The sequence below is a fragment of the Rana temporaria genome, chromosome 1 (genome assembly GCF_905171775.1).
Source record: "Rana temporaria chromosome 1, aRanTem1.1, whole genome shotgun sequence".
NCBI classification, from domain to species: Eukaryota; Metazoa; Chordata; class Amphibia; order Anura; family Ranidae; genus Rana; species Rana temporaria.
The window spans coordinates 35736206-35752431 of NC_053489.1; the positions used below are offsets into that span (position 1 = coordinate 35736206).

At 44.2% G+C, this 16226-nt stretch overlaps 1 protein-coding gene across 1 annotated transcript in view; it reads left to right on the plus strand.

Annotated features, from left to right (window-relative positions):
* The window catches only part of LOXHD1 (lipoxygenase homology PLAT domains 1), a 328148-nt gene that overhangs the window by 200291 nt on the left and 111631 nt on the right, over positions 1-16226 (plus strand). Inside the window, exons 26-28 of the mRNA XM_040336339.1 lie at positions 9328-9456; positions 10833-10997; positions 14310-14491. Coding sequence (XP_040192273.1) covers positions 9328-9456; positions 10833-10997; positions 14310-14491 — 476 coding nt within the window. The remainder of the gene's footprint in view (positions 1-9327; positions 9457-10832; positions 10998-14309; positions 14492-16226) is intronic.

Here is a 16226-nt window from a genome sequence, read left to right on the forward strand (position 1 = left end):
CAGCATTAATATACCAGCCCAAAAAAAAAGAGAGAAATCCATGAGAGAGCCAGAGAGGGGCCGGGCTGCAACGGCGAGAGAGAGAGAGGGGGTGTAACGGCGAGAGAGAGAGAGGGGGTGCAACGGCGAGAGAGAGAGGGGGTGCAACGGCGAGAGAGAGAGGGTGCAATGGCGAGAGAGAGAGGGTGCAACAACGAGAGAGAGAGAGGGGGTGCAACGGCGAGAGAGAGGGGGTGCAACGGCGAGAGAGAGAGGGTGCAACAACGAGAGAGAGAGAGGGGGTGCAACGGCGAGAGAGAGGGGGTGCAACGGCGAGAGAGAGAGGGTGCAACGAGAGAGAGAGAGGGGGTGCAACGGCGAGAGAGAGAGGGGGTGCAACGGCGAGAGAGAGGGGGTGCAACGGCGAGAGAGAGAGGGTGCAACAACGAGAGAGAGAGAGGGGGTGCAACGGCGAGAGAGAGAGGGGGTGCAACGGCGAGAGAGGGGGTGCAACGGCGAGAGAGAGGGTGCAACAACGAGAGAGAGAGAGGGGGTGCAACGGCGAGAGAGAGGGTGCAACAACGAGAGAGAGAGAGGGGGTGCAACGGCGAGAGAGAGGGTGCAACGCGAGAGAGGGTGCAACGGCGAGAGAGAGAGAGAGAGGGTGCAACGGCGAGAGAGAGAGAGGGTGCAACGGCGAGAGCAGAGGCGTTTCTAGTGAAAATGGCGCCCATGGCAATCACTGAAACTGCGCCCCTGTCAAAACATTTGAAACCCATCTTTCAGATAACCATAACAAAAAAACACCCAGTAATATCATCACCCATAAATATGGCCTTACCAGCACCCTTGAAGGCAGCAATACCAGCACCCATAAATGCGGTAATATCAGCACCCATAAATGTGGTAATATCAGCACCCATAAATGCGGTAATATCAGCACCCATAAATGCGGTAATATCAGCACCCATAAATGTGGCAATATCAGCACCCATAAATGTGGCAATATCAGCACCCATAAATGTGGCAATATCAGCACCCATAAATGCAGAGGAATCGTGCGGTGTATCATGGGCACAGCACTGGGCAGAAAGGCAGAGTGGAATGGAACATCAGACAGTGGTACACATACAGGTCACACTCACTGGCAGTGTGATGGTCAGGGACACGCAGCAGTGCAGGGGGTGTTTCCTTGTAATAGATACAGTCCTCTGCCAATGGTGCGCCAGTGCCTCTGACACTGTACAGGGGGAGAGAGGGAGTAGGATCACCAGCGGCTCTGTCTGCTTAGCACACACGCACAATCACACATGATGATGACTTTAAGGCCTTTTTTCACACTGGGGCGGTGGGGGCATTGGCAGTAAAGCGCCGCTATTTTTAGCGGCATTATTCAGCCGCTAGCGGGGTGCTTTTAATGGCCGCAAAGCGCCGCTTTGATTTCAATTGGCAGGGGCACTTTAGGAGCCGCTCCTACTGCGCCTCAAAGATGCTGCTTGCAGGAAAAATGTCCTGCCTGCCAGCGCACCGCTCCAGTGTGAAAGCACTTGGGCTTTCACACTGGAGTGAATGGAACCACTCTTTCAGGGCGCTCTGCAGACGCTATTTTTTGCGTTATAGCGCCTGCAAAGCGCCTTAGTGTGAAAGGGGTCTTAGACTACTTTCACACTAAGGTACTTCGCAGGCGCTACAAAATAGCACCTGCAAAATGCCCTGAAAGAGCCTCTCTTCTCACTCCAATGCGAAAGCTTTCACACTGGAGCGGTGCGCTGGCAGGATGCGCAAAAAAGTCCAGCTAGCTGCATCTTTGAGGCCCTGTAGGAACGGTGTACACACTGCTTCTAAAGCGCTGAACCGACAGCAAAGCGGGGGGGGGAGTACGGGGGGACACTGGGATGGGGGAGGGGAGTACGGGGGGGACACTGGGATGGGAGCACAGGGGGGACACTGGGATGAGGGGGGGGGGGAGTACGGCGGGGACACTGGGATAGGGGAGTACAGGGGGGACACTGGGATGAGGGAAGGGAGTACTGGGGGGGGGGGGACACTGGGATGAGGGAGGAGATCACAGGGGGGACACTGGGATGAGGGAGGGGAGTACGGGGGGGGGGAAATGGGATGAGGGAGGGGAGTACGAGGGGGGACACTGGGATAGGGGAGGGTAGTACGGGGGGGACGGACACTGGGATGGGAGCACAGGGGCGACACTGGGATGAGGGGGGGTATGGGGGGGACACTGGGATGAGGGAGGGGAGTACTGGGGGGACACTGGGATGAGGGAGGGGAGTACTGGGGGGACACTGGGATGAGGGGATGAAGAACTTTTCATACAGAAACATTACTCCCCCATCCGATCACCAAATCCCCCCCCCCCCCCCCCGATACTGCAATTGTCCTATCCTGTCCCCTCTAATATTAGAAAATAGAGAATGTCTGACCCCCCCCCAATAATGCACCACACAGACCAGTTGCACCACACAGACCAGTTTTGTCTGGCTATTTTGATCCCAGGCTCTGATCCCTTAAGCAAGCAGCCAGACACAGGGTATTTTCAGCCAGATTAACTAAATCTCACTCAGTCCTGGGATTGGAGAAAAGCTTTAAGATGCCCAGAACTAAATACCTTAAATTCGAACCAGTGTCCTCAATCTCTCTCACGAGGCATTGCACGGTGCACCCCCCCGCCCCCCCTCCTCTCTGAGAGGAGGGGGGGGCGGGGGGGTGCCGATATGGTTAGAGAGAGATTCATTATATAAATTGCATTCAAATCGATTTCTTTACCTTGTGCTCCAAGGCAGGGTGGAGACGCCGTTCACTTCTCCTCTGCGGCTCTCCGCATAGTCGTGACCCTGCAAAGACATCAGACGTTGTGGGCGGTGCTGGCGCCGCACGGGACGATGGAACTAGTCCCGACGTTTGTTTCTCCTGCTCGGCTCCTCCCCTTAGACACATGATCAGTGATGCTGCTCACTGATTAGCTAGGTTACCTAGCTAATCAGTGAGCAGCATCACTGATCATGATTAGCTAGGTAAGAAGGGAAGTGCGGCGGCGAGCAGTGCGGCCGCAACCCGCCGGCCCACAGCTGCTTTTTACTACGGCAGACGCAGCGTTCAGCTATGCTAGAGCAGCCCCAGGGAACTCAGTGCAGCCGTCATTAAAAAGAGCGGCGGCCGCGGCCGTGATAGCGGCCCGTCGCTGTTTGTATTTGACTGACAGGCAGAGACAGTCAGCAGACAAAAGCAAGCGGCCTACCGGGAATTTTCCCGCTATCCCGGTAGGCCAGTCCGGCCCTGGTTAAGACCTACCCCGAAAATAAGCCCTACTGTATCTTTTGTTGCCAAAATTAATATAAGACCCGGGCTTATTTTCGGGGAAACACGGTAGTAATTTATCATTTATAATAATAGTTTAACCATTTACAGGTACTATAGGGCCACTTAGAGACAGATGCATGTGCTGTTATTCACTTGTAATCCCCCCCCCCGCCAGAGCAGAAATGTTAGCAGTGTCAAGCTGTGACGCTCTCTGATCTCCTCCAGAGTTCATAACTGATGGTCTCATTAGCTGATAACTAAAGATGGCCATAGAAAGCTAAATGTGAAAACTACGCTAACCTACCATGAATATATATATATAATAAATGTACTGATGTATGTTTTACATACCTGAACCATAACTACTTGCCAATCACATACCTGGTACACCATTGTTCTTCAAGTGGCTGTAGAATAAGGAACGGGAATGGTCGGCACTCTGGATGACATCCAACAAATAGTATTCCTTTATTGAGTAAACATGTACAGTGCTGTGAAATCAGCCTACGCGTTTCGGACGTTAGTCTTTAGTCAAGGCCATGACACAGGATGTAAACACAAGCCGGTTAGCGGCTTTTCTTTCCTCACGCTGACAGCGTGAGGAGAGAAGAAGAAAGACGAGAACCGACCTCTGTTAAAGGGACATCGGTCCCAACAGTGCCCGCCAGTGCTGCTAATTAGCGCCCACCAGTGCCACCTTTCAGTGCTGCCAGTCAGTTCCACCTATCAGTGCCCGCCTCATCAGTGCCGCCTCATCAGCGCACATCAGTGAAGGATACAAATTACCTTTTTGCAAAATTTTAAGGCTGTTACTGATTAAAATTTTCGTGTTCGATTAATCGATTTTTTTTTTAATCGACTAATTTTGATTCATAATAACGCACATAGAGATCCAACTACTTCTGATCTCCTTGCATTGCAACTCTGCATTAGTCAGTGGTTAATGTGGTATACACTATATACAATCACCCGACACTAGTTAGTTTCCACAATCCATGACTTAAAGCGGAGTTCCGGCCACAATTTCACTTTTTAAATATAAATGCCCCTGTAATACACAAGCTTAATGTATTCTAGTAAAGTTAGTCTGTAAACTAAGGTCCGTTTTGTTAGGTTGTTACAGCATTTAGACACTTTATAAAATAGAAATTGACAGGGGCGATCTTAAGTGTGTGCATCATGAAGCTAGACTGTATGACTTCCTGGATTTCAGCCTTGCAAATCTTGCACATGCTCAGTGCTGCACAAGCAGTGTCAGATCAGGTTTCAGCACCTGTGCTGTCCAAGTCACATGATTCTTTGAGACTGGGGAGTGCACAGACTCCTGGAAAGTTACACCCACTACATTCCCAGGAGTCTGTGCGGTGTAGGTTAGGAAGCATTAAGCACCTAGGTGCAGGAAGTGGGAAGATTAACTATTCTGCCTAGCAACAACACTTTGAAGGCATCTAAAAAAAATATATATTTCGTAAAGGACTAATGACATTTTTTTAAAACTACTGATGTAATGTTATATTTATGGGTGGAACTCCACTTTAACTTCACAGTTCACACAAATACGTTTTAAATTCAAACTGTAGCACTGACGTAAGTATTTTTTTTCTTATTAAACTTTAAGAAAAACGTAGAAAGTTAGTTTAACTTTAATTATAAAACGTATCTAGTATATTGACTGTCAGTCACTTTATAGTAGGCATCAATTTAGCCAATCACGCATACATACCAGAGTGTTTACATTTTCTGGAAGCAGACATGATCGCATTTTATTTTTGTATACAATATACCCTGAAGAACTGAACAGTCTTTCACACGGAAAGACAATTCTTTGTGTATACAAAGAATTGTCTGCACAAAACTGCTTAGGACAGGAAAACGATGGTTATTTTTGCCCCCTTCCCCTGATAGAGCCTGATGCATCCTCCTGCTCCACAGATGCAAAGGTACCTCAATCCAATGGGTGCAGTTTGCTCACATGCAGCAGGGTAAGTCTCACTGTCCAGGCTGTCCGGTGACGTCAAGAATTTTGATCGATCAAAAGAATTTTGATCGATCAAAAAAATGTAAGATTTATCGAGGAATTAATCTTTAATTTCCCCAGCCCTACAAAATGTTATAACAAACTATGAAAAAAAAACAGTGGTGATTAACCACCTCAATACCGGGCACTTTCACCCTCTTCCTGCTCAGGCCATTTTTCAGCTTTCAGCACTGTCGCAATTTGAATGACAATTGCGCGGTCATGCTACACTGTACCCAAATTAAATATTTATCATTTTTTTCCCACAATAAGAGCTTTCTTTTGGTGGTATTTGATCACCTCTGCGGTTTTTATTTCTTGCGCTATAAATATCCCAATCTCTATTTATTTTTTCTTGAAAACAAATTTTTTCCTCAGTTTAGGCAGATATGTATTCTATTTATTTTTGGTAAAAAAAATTGCAATAAGCGTATAGTGATTGGTTTGCGCAAAAGTTATAGCGTCTACAAAATAGGGGATAGATTTATAGCATTTTTATTTTTTTACTAGTAATGGTGGCGATCTGCGATTTTTATGGTGACTGCGATATTTCGGCGGACACATCGGACACTTTTGACACTTTTTGGACCATTCACATTTATACAGCGATCCGTGCTATAAAAATGCACTGATTACTGTATAAATGTGACTGGCAGGGGAGGGGTTAACCACTAGGGGCGATCAAGGGGTTAATTGTGTTACCTAGGGAGTGATTCTAACTGTAGGGGGAGGGGACTCACAAGGGGAGGAGACCGATCTGTGTTCTTCTGTACTAGGAACACACGGATCGGTCTCCTCTCACCTGACAGGATGTGAATCTGTGTGCCCCCTGGTGGGCCGGGAAGGCGATGATGTCATATGACGCCTGCCCAGAACAATAGCCGCACTGTCCAGCCATCATTTGACTGCCGACGGGCATCAGGTGGTTAAATACCACCAAAAGAAAGCTCTGTGTGAAAAAATTATAAAGATTTCACATGGGTACAGTGTTGCATGACCGCGCAATTGCCATTCACAGTGTGACAGCGCTGAAAGCTGAAAATTGGCTTGGGCAGGAAGAGGGTAAAAGTGCCCGGTAGTGGTTAAAATGGCAATTTTCTAGGTTAATAGGCGAGGGATTGTTAAACATATGGCATTGGGAGGTTGGGTACTACCCTGGGAAAGTGTACATTTTTTACCGGCAAATTGACAGCTGCTCCTGGGCGCTTACATCTGTTTATAAGCAACGTGCTTAGGAATTCCCTTTATCTACAGTATATCAAACCCTTATCCTAGATAAGGACCTGCCATATCTGGAAATGAGGGGACCTCCACACAAAAAAATAGTCGGGTCCCCCTAAAAATGCATAGCAGACCCAAGGGGTTTAAAAACACAAAATAAAAAACAGTGGGGTGCCCACATCCCCAATTTAATACCATACCATTCAAAACTGGTATAGGTTTAAGGGGGAGCCTTATGCAAAAAGAAAAAACAAGAAAAAAAGAATACTCTCTCCCAAAAAATCTATACCAAACCTTTATCAGATTATGTAATTGAAAGAGATTAATTTCCTGTCCCAAGACAGGGGAAACTTGTACTGCTTTACCGGCTCTGATGGTATTGCAAGAAATGCACACAAACTGCTTGCTTAGTTGCCAAAAGTGTAAGAGAGCCTGAGCTTCAGCTGAGGGCTGGTTTTATTGCCAAAAGACATCACAAAACATATGCATGCTGATTGGTTCACATTATACATCCACACCCACTGATCCTCCCATTCACCCTCCCCTCACCAACCCCTTTACACGCCCTCCTGTGAGCACATGTAAGCCTTTGTCCAAAATGAATACACAGGGGCCCTTGGCCAGTTTTGCAAGGGCTTCTTCATAGCACAAACAGTCCCGAGACACAAATTCCTTTGGTGGGGGGAAGACAGGGAGGAGGCTTGAGCACATTAGAAGCATAATGGAGGAGACAGTCTTTTGTCCTTCATTCTCAATGCTGAGTCTGTTACTTTAAAACAATATCTGATATAAAATCCTCAAGGAAAATAAACACTTATTGTGATACATATTTTTCACACATGCATATAATGAATATAAAAACAATATAACAACATAAAAAGATATAAAAATAAATTAAAAGAAAATAAAAGAAAATAAAACATTTCTGTGGTTCTAATAACAAAAATTAGACTTAACATAAAATAGGAATTTTAGTATAATCTATCACATAATCTGGCAGGCTTGAAAAATGAGGGGTGGAGGCCTCAACTTTGGGTAGGGGGTACCTTTGCAGGGGTAACTCAATCTTTCAAAGGACTTTGGCTTTATGTTGTGTATTACAAGGGTCTCTTCCCCACAACCCTGGTAAGTTGGTTGTGAGGGTCTGCATGCAAAGGAATCTGAAAGCCCCCTTTAAAAACAAGGGGGCCCCAGATACCCCCCATGTGCATGCATGAGTAAGGGGTAAAGAGTGTACACAGTAAATTAGGACACTTAGGCCCCTTTCACATTGAGGCGTATTTCCGGCGTTTTAGCGCTAAAAATAGCGCATAAATAACACCTAAAATACTCCTGCCCCAGCATTCTCAATGTGAAAGCCCGAGGGCTTTCCACTGAGGCGATGCGCTGGCGGGAGAAAAAAAAAATCTCCTGCAAGCAGCATTGAGAGGAGCGGTGTGTATACCGCTCCTTCCCATTGAAAACAATGGGACACCGTGGTAATACGCCTCTGCAGAGGCGCATTGCCAGCGGTATTAACCCTTTTTCGCCCGCTAGCAGGGGTTAATACCCCACCGCTAGCGGCCGAATACCGCGGCAATTCCGACAGCTATACCGCCACCGCCTATCTTGCCCCAGTGTGAAAGGGGCCTTACAGAGTTTTTGACAAGTCCTTTATTACAAAGTAAAGCCCAAATAAACCCCAGAAAAGTCCCATGATGTACATTCATTGTCAATCATGTCATGCCGCAAAGTAGAATTCCGACAAATTCATAAATTAACAATAACCCATGTAACAAATTTTTCCGAAAATTCTAAATTTTACATTTCTGGATTTACGATTTTTAGATTTACTAATTTATGGACTTGGAATTTATGGATTTCGGAGTTTAGAATTTACGAATTTTGATCATAACGAATGACCCGAAAAATGAAAAAAAATAAAAACTAAAAAAAAACTTTTTATTATTATTAATTTGTTCCGTTCCATTTGTTTAGATGCGACATTTGTTATTTCGAATAAATCTGTTACGTTCACTAACAGGCAAATCTGAAAGGAAATTCCAATACCTATAATTTAATAGTTGGTTATTATTAGTTAGTTATTATTTAGAGCAGTGATCCTCAAACTACGGCCCTCCAGCTGTTGCGAAACTACACATCCCATGAGGCATTGTAAAACTCTGACATTCACAGACATGACTAGGCATGATGGGAATTGTGGTTCATGAACAACTGGAGGGCCATATTTTGAAGACCCATGATTTACAGTTTCTGGTTTTCGAAAATTTTAGGATTTTCTAATTTCCGAGTTTCCGAATTTGCAAATTTTAGGATTTTCTAATTTTCGAATTCCCAAAATTTCTCATTTCCAGAATTTCCGATTTACGAACTTAGGGATTTTCTAAATTAATTTTTTTTTTAAAGTTACGAATTTACAAATTTACGAAATGTGATCATAACGAATGACCCGAAATACGAAGGAAAAAAAACGAATGAAACGAAAATGAAAAAAAAAAACATTTCGGCAGTGCACGTCTTCCGCTAGCAGATCCTCATCAATCATGATGAACAACACCTTCCAAAAGAATAACCCTCCCAACTGACAGACACAACCCATTCTACCGATTGTGCCCATCTAATGACAGATTCCCAGAGCCTTGCCACTAAAAACAAACAAAGAAGCGGGGGTCTCCTGGGTGAGGTCATTGGGTAAAATGTGCAACGTTTGGATGAATACCTGAACCTCGCCCTCTTTTGTCACTCTGATTCATCTCTTTAGTCAGTGTGACCCTCTCCCTTCACCCTCTCCTCAGGTTTAATGAACCTCAAGGCATCCAAAACCAACAAGAACAAGTTTGAGAGGGGTCAGGATGACGTGTTTACCGTTGAGGCTGTGGATATCGGGCCCCTCAAAAAGATCAAAATCGGTCATGACAACAAAGGTGAGGAAGAGAACCTGTACTGTATTGTCTATAATATATGTAATATTAATGTATGCAGAACAGAAGGGAAGAACGGTGAGATTACATTTCCAGAAGGAAGTAATAACACAAGTTCTTCTGAACCAGCTTGGGGCGTCCAATAAAATGACTGGTAGTTTTATACTCCTGACTAATGTTCTGTACAGGTGAAGCTAAGATTAATAGTCATTTCAAGGTCCATTCCACCTCAGAATAAGGTGACCAGGTTTTTAAAATTCAATTTGGGGACATATTTTTATTTACTAGTAATGGCGGCAATCAGCGACTCTCTGCCCGCCGCTGCCGCCACCCGCCTCACAGCCTGTCAAGTCTCACTCTCCGGGCCCCGGGTACTACTGGGTGGGGAGCGGAGGAAGATCACTCTGCCAGGGAAGGCAAGGAGATAAGCAGGCAGGTTGCTGGACGGGGATTGAGCCAAGGCAGAAGAACATGCGGGCGGAGATGGATGGGCATGCACCCGAAACTGAAGAAATATTCCCTCCGCTCCGACCAGCACATGATCATCAGAAAGAGGAACAGATAATGGAAAAACATAGACCCCCCCTAAGCTAGTATTAGGGTCGGAGTGGGGGGTGTGTAATTCAGATTTTTTTATTATTTCTGCACCGATTGTCTTTTAAATTGCCCCAGCGGCTGTTCAAATCCAATCCGGGGACAAAACCGGGGACAGACTTGGTCTGGGGACAGTGTCCTCAATCCGGGGACTGTCCCCGGAAACCGGAGATGTCTGGTCACCCTACCTTAGAAGGTGTTTATAAGAATAAGTTATATAAATTCTATGACCTTTTATTTAGTAACAATTTTCAGTTTCTAGGGTACAGAAAAACCTTGGATTGTGAGCATAATTTGTTCCAGAAACATGCTTGTAAGCACTTGTATATCAAAGCGAATTTCCCCATAAGAAATAATGGAAATTCAGATGATTCGTTCCACAACCATTTATTCATAGGTCTTTCAGTTTATAGTCCATATAAAATAAGGTGACTTTTTTAATGAAATCCGGGGGCATTTGTTTTTTATTTTGGGTAGTTCGTAACTTCGGATAAATTCGTTACGTTCACTAACGGCCAAATTTGAAAGGAAATTCCAATACCTATCATTTAATAGATAGTTATTATTAGTTAGTTAGTCAGGCATTCTTAAAAATGTACAGATTTTCAAATTATCAAATTTACTAATTTACGAATTGCGATTCTAACGAATGACCCCAAAAAAAAAAAAATGAAAACCAACGCATTTTTCGGCAGTCTATGGGGCATCTGAATAATTTGTTTGGCTTGGATGACTTCGCATAGAAATGAGAGTTCTTATATTTGTGCTTGTGTGTCATTTTCCAGGGCCCTCCGCCGGGTGGTTCCTTGACTGGGTGGAAATTGATGCACCGTCTCTTGGACACAGGGTCAAATTCCCTTGTGGACGCTGGTTGGATAAAACCGAAGATGATGGCGACATCGAAAGATATCTCTTCCCTTCTGAGCTTCAGACCGAACAGTACACTCCATGTATGTATATAGGAAATACACGTATCACATAGGAAACAGTGGGCTCCATTCACAAAAGCATCTCTCATGCAGTATTTAGGTGTCCAGACACATTTTGCCCAAATATTGAATGCGATCCTGAATCTGTCAAATCACTATACCGTTTTGCGGTAAATGCTCGGTAAATGCTGCATGAACAGGCATCAAACTTCATTCACAGTTGGCTGCTGTGTCCTTAACAAATGATGAGTCATCAGCTGTCAGCGGGGTTTCCTGCTGACAGCTGAATGTAAAAAAAAGCATTAAAAATTCATGAAAAAAAACGGCGTGGGCCCTCCCCCACAATCCATACCAGGCCGACCGTGCTGGGTCGATGATATCAAAAGGAGAGGATACACCCGGTTCTGCCTAGTGACATGGCAGGAACCTACTGCTCCCTGTGATCAGGAGCAGTAATTGCTGTCTTGTCACTGGTAACCCATCCCCCCCACAGTTAGAATCACTCCCTAGGACACACTTAACCCCTTCATTGCCCCTAGCGTTTAACCCCTTCCCTGCCAGTGTCCTTTACACAGTAATCAGTGCATTTTTATAGCACTGATCCCTGTATAAATGCCAGTGGTCCCAAAATAGTGTCAAAGGTGTCCGATGTGTCTGCCATAATGCCGCAGTCACGATAAAAATTGCAGATCGCCACCATTACTAATAAAACGAAATTATAAAAAAATGCAATAAATCTATCCCCTATTTTGTAGAATGCTATAACTTTTGCGCAAACCAATCAATATTTGGTTAATGCTTTTTTACCAAAAATATGTAGAAGAATACGTATCAGCCTAAACTTAGAAAGAAATTAGTTTTTTATATATTTTTGGGGGATATTTATTGAAGTAAAAAGTAAAAAATATAGCTTTTTTTGTTTATAGCGCAGAACATAAAAACCGCAGAGGTGATCAAATACCACCAAAAGAAATCTCTATTTGTGGGAAAAAAAGGACGTCAATTTTGTTTGGGTGAAACGACGCACAACCGCGCAACTGTCAGTTAAATCGATGCAGTACCGTATTGCAAAAATTGGCCCAGTCATTGGGCAGCCAATTCTTCTGGGGCTGAAGTGGTTAACCGCTTCAGCCCCGGACCATTTTGGTGGTTAAAGACCAGGCCACTTTTTGCGATTTGGCACTGCGCCGTATTTACTGACAATTGCGCAGCCGTGTGACGTGACTCCCAAACAAAATTGACGTCCTTTTTTCCCCACAAATAGAGCTTTCTTTTGGTGGCATTTGATCACTTCTGCTATTTAATTTTTTTGCACTATAAACAAAAATAGAGCAACAATTTTGAAAATAATGCAATATTTTTTACTTTTTGCTATAATAAATATCCCCCAAAAATATATAAAAAAAAAGATTTTTTCCTCAGTTTAGGCCGATACGTATTCTTCTACATATTTTTGGTAAAAAATGCCAATAAGCATATATTTATTGGTTTGCATAAAAGTTATAGCTTCTACAAAATAGGGGACTGTTTTATAGCATTTTCATTAATATTTTTTTTTTGCTAGTAGATTTCTATCGTGACTGCGACATTATGGCAGACACATCGGACACTTTTGACACCATTTTGGGACCATTGTCATTTTACAGCGATCTGTGCTATAAAAATGCACTGATTTCTGTGTAAATGACACTGGCAGGGAAGGGGTTAAACACTAGGGGGCGATCAAGGGGTTAAGTGTTCCCTAGGAAGTGATTCTTACTGTTAGGGGGCGTGGCTACACGTGACACGTCACTGATGACCGTTCCCGATCTCGGGGAACGGTCATCAGTGACAGTGTCACTAGGCAGGAGAATGCCTTGTTTACAAAAGCATTCCCCTGTTCTGCTCTTGCCGGCCGCAACCGCGGGACTCCCGGGAAAATCAAGTTCCCGCGGCCGCACTCATGAGGCACGCGGCGCGCGCGCCTGCTGGGCGGCAGATTTAAAGGGACGTACCTGTACGCTGATCTGCCTGCCATTCTGTCAACGTAAATAGGTGTGTGGCAGTCGGAAAGTGGTTAAGGACTCGGCGGCTGTCTTCCCTGTCTGCTCCATAACAACCAGCTATTCTTCACACAGAATTCCAATCAGTCGACCACTTTTCGATCGATCCAAAGTCGAATTGTTCCTGTAAATTTGGAACTCGTTAGGAAATGAGAAAATGAAACAAAACTAAACGAATTCCGAAATGAATCAACTAAATGATATTAGTACCGTAACGAATCTATCCGAAACAAAATAAATTTTTCCATTTTTCTACATGGATCTTCAGACTGGCTGCACAGAATTAAAAATACTTTAGTAGCGATTTCAGCTGTATGGATGCTCACCTGGAATTTAGCTGGGCACATAAAGTAGACCCTAGCACAGTTACAGGATACTGTGGACGTCATGAACGGTTATTTTTTAATTTTTTTTTGCTATCTTTATTCTCTTGGGACAACATCACTTCCTGTCCTTGAGATTAAGAAAAGGAAGCGAGAGGAAATCCTGTACAGAGTGAGGGAAACTTCACTCTTAGAACATTTGTCACTGCAACAGTTGTCCCTATTGGAAGATTTTCCTTACTTCCTGTTCTGGTGACAACTGTAAAATGTCCTATCACTTTCTGTCTTTGAGGCATTGATCACCAGGACAAGTAGAGAGCGAATCTACCCATCGGGGACACAGACAGCAGTAAAAAAAAAAACGTGTAGGTTGTAATCTTTACGGGAAAAACCTTTTTGGTTAAAGAGAAATTGAACTCTGAAAGCTGTACCAAAAAAAGGCAAGTAGAGGCCAAAGGACTAGTCAGCAGTGCCTGTGGTCTCCCTGCAGCTGATCTTTTCCCCATTACCAACTTACCAAGCCTTGCTCTGGACTGTGTCTCTGTGTGGAGGCAGCCATATTTGTAGAGGCAGGGCTTTGATTCCTCATGTCAGAGCTTCCAGCAAGGAGAACAGTGATCAACCTAGTAGTGACATCGCCAAATCTCACCCCAAATCTCCTGAGACTGGCAGTCGAGGGCAGCAACGCCTTAGATGATCTCACACGGCAGATATACAGCTATGAGGCTGTAGGCACAGGGGTGCCTAGGATCACTCACATACCTTGGAAATGCACTGCTTTTTTGGAGGGGAAGACAAAGAGTAAATATTTCTGAGTACTGTTTAGGTATAAGGAAGCAGATCTTCGTTTTTTGGGGGGATAAGATATACTTTCAGAAGTAAAAACCAAAAAAAAAAGAAAGATACATTACTTCATCCATCTTGTATGTGCATATATTTACTCAATGATATGACCCTTCTCTCCCTAGTTGTGCCCTATGAGATTACCGTTTACACCAGTGACATCTTTGGAGCGGGGACAGATTCCGATGTGTTCATCGTTCTGTACGGCAGGGACGGAGTCTGTACCACGCAGAAGTCCCTCTGTGTAAACAAGCGCGAGCGAAGAATGTACTTCGAGAGGAACTCTGTAGACCAGTTCATAGTGGAGGTAAGCTTTCTAAACGTTGAAGCTGAAGATCAGTCATTTTTCATACAAGCATGTACACAGCTGGTTCTGTTCACACAAAGAAAGCTCTCCTTTTAAAAAAAAAAGGATTCTGTCCATATATAAAACCCAATTCCATATAACAATTATATGTCAGATTTGGATGTATCGGATAATTTGTTTATTATAACCCTCAGTGTCTTCAGTGGAGAGATTTGCAGTTTGTATGTGCTTTGCCATAAAAAAAAAAGATGTCCACAATTTTTTTGTGAAAAATGGGAGAGATCGCGCTAAAATTATTGAACAGTGAATAATAAATAAGTGGAAAGTTCAAAATAAAAAATCAGTCCCGCCACACAGGCAAATTCATATGAACAATCTCCCAAGTGTAACACCGAATCCACATAAGAGTGCTTGAAAGAAAAGATCCTCCACCAAGGTTATAAAAGCCTCTTACCGGATGGAAATGATCTCCAAATTATAAGAGATCAAATAAAGCGTGATAAGAGACAAGGATGGTTGATATCCCATAGGAAGCCACAGCGCTGAAATCCTGATAGACTGTATCCTTACGTTAGATAGGTACTCCCGATAAACCATCCAGGGGTATGCAAAAACAGAAGGGGCTCACATAGTGTAAAACCTTCTTTAATTAATAAAATAAGTGGAAATGCACTTACATAGTATCAGCAAACATGGAGCATAAAATCAAGCCGGCCAGCTTAACAAACAGCCCGTATCCGGGTAGAAGATGTGCGGTGACGTCAGAACGCCGCCTCCCTACGTTTCGTCACGACAAGACTTGGTCACGGGATACAATTTTTTTGTACATGCAGTATGTACAGCCAAATGTTACATGTATCTTTTGATATGCAAACATACGTTGTGACCACAAAGAGGTCAGGACATGGGAAGGGCCCAGTTCTCTTTTTGTTTTTGGATGTAGCACCGAAATCATAGATAAAAATACTTGTGACCTTGAAGAGGTCAAGACATGGGAAGGGTCGAGTACTTCTTTTATTACGGATATAGCACCGGTGTTCTATTAGATTACCGCTACCCATCAGATTGTGTAACGGAAGTGACGTTTCGAACAAAAATTACCTTGAATTTTGAAAGCCTAAAGGTTTAGCGCTGAGCAGTGCGGGGTGTACCAACATGGCCTCCGCCACCTATCTACTGCTGGCGTCAAGCGTCTATCAAAATCAAACATCAAAACAGCATCACAGATGTCAATATACTATGGGGGTGATTCACAGAGAGTTAGGCCGGCGTATCAGTAGATACGCCGACCTAACTCGGAATCTACGCCAACACAAATTTAAGCGTATTCTGGAAACCAGATACGCTTAAATTAGGCTCAGATACGAGCGGCGTAAGTGTCTTACACCGTCGTATCCTAAAGTGTAATTTTTAGGCTGACCACTAGGTGGCGCTTCCATTGCGGTCGGCCTAGAGTATGTAAATGAGTAGATACGCCGATTCACGAACGTACGCTTGCCCAACGCAGTAAAGATACGCCGTTTACGTAACGCATTATCAGGCCTAAAGTTATTCCATCAAATAGCTGGAATAGTAATGTTAAGTATGGCCGTCGTTCCCGCGTCGAAATTCGAAAATTTTACGTTGTTTGCGTAAGTCGTCCGTGAATAGGGATTTACGCCATTTACGTCCACGTCAAAACCAATAGGACCGTGCGGCGTACTTTGCCGCAATCCACACTGGGATATGTACACGG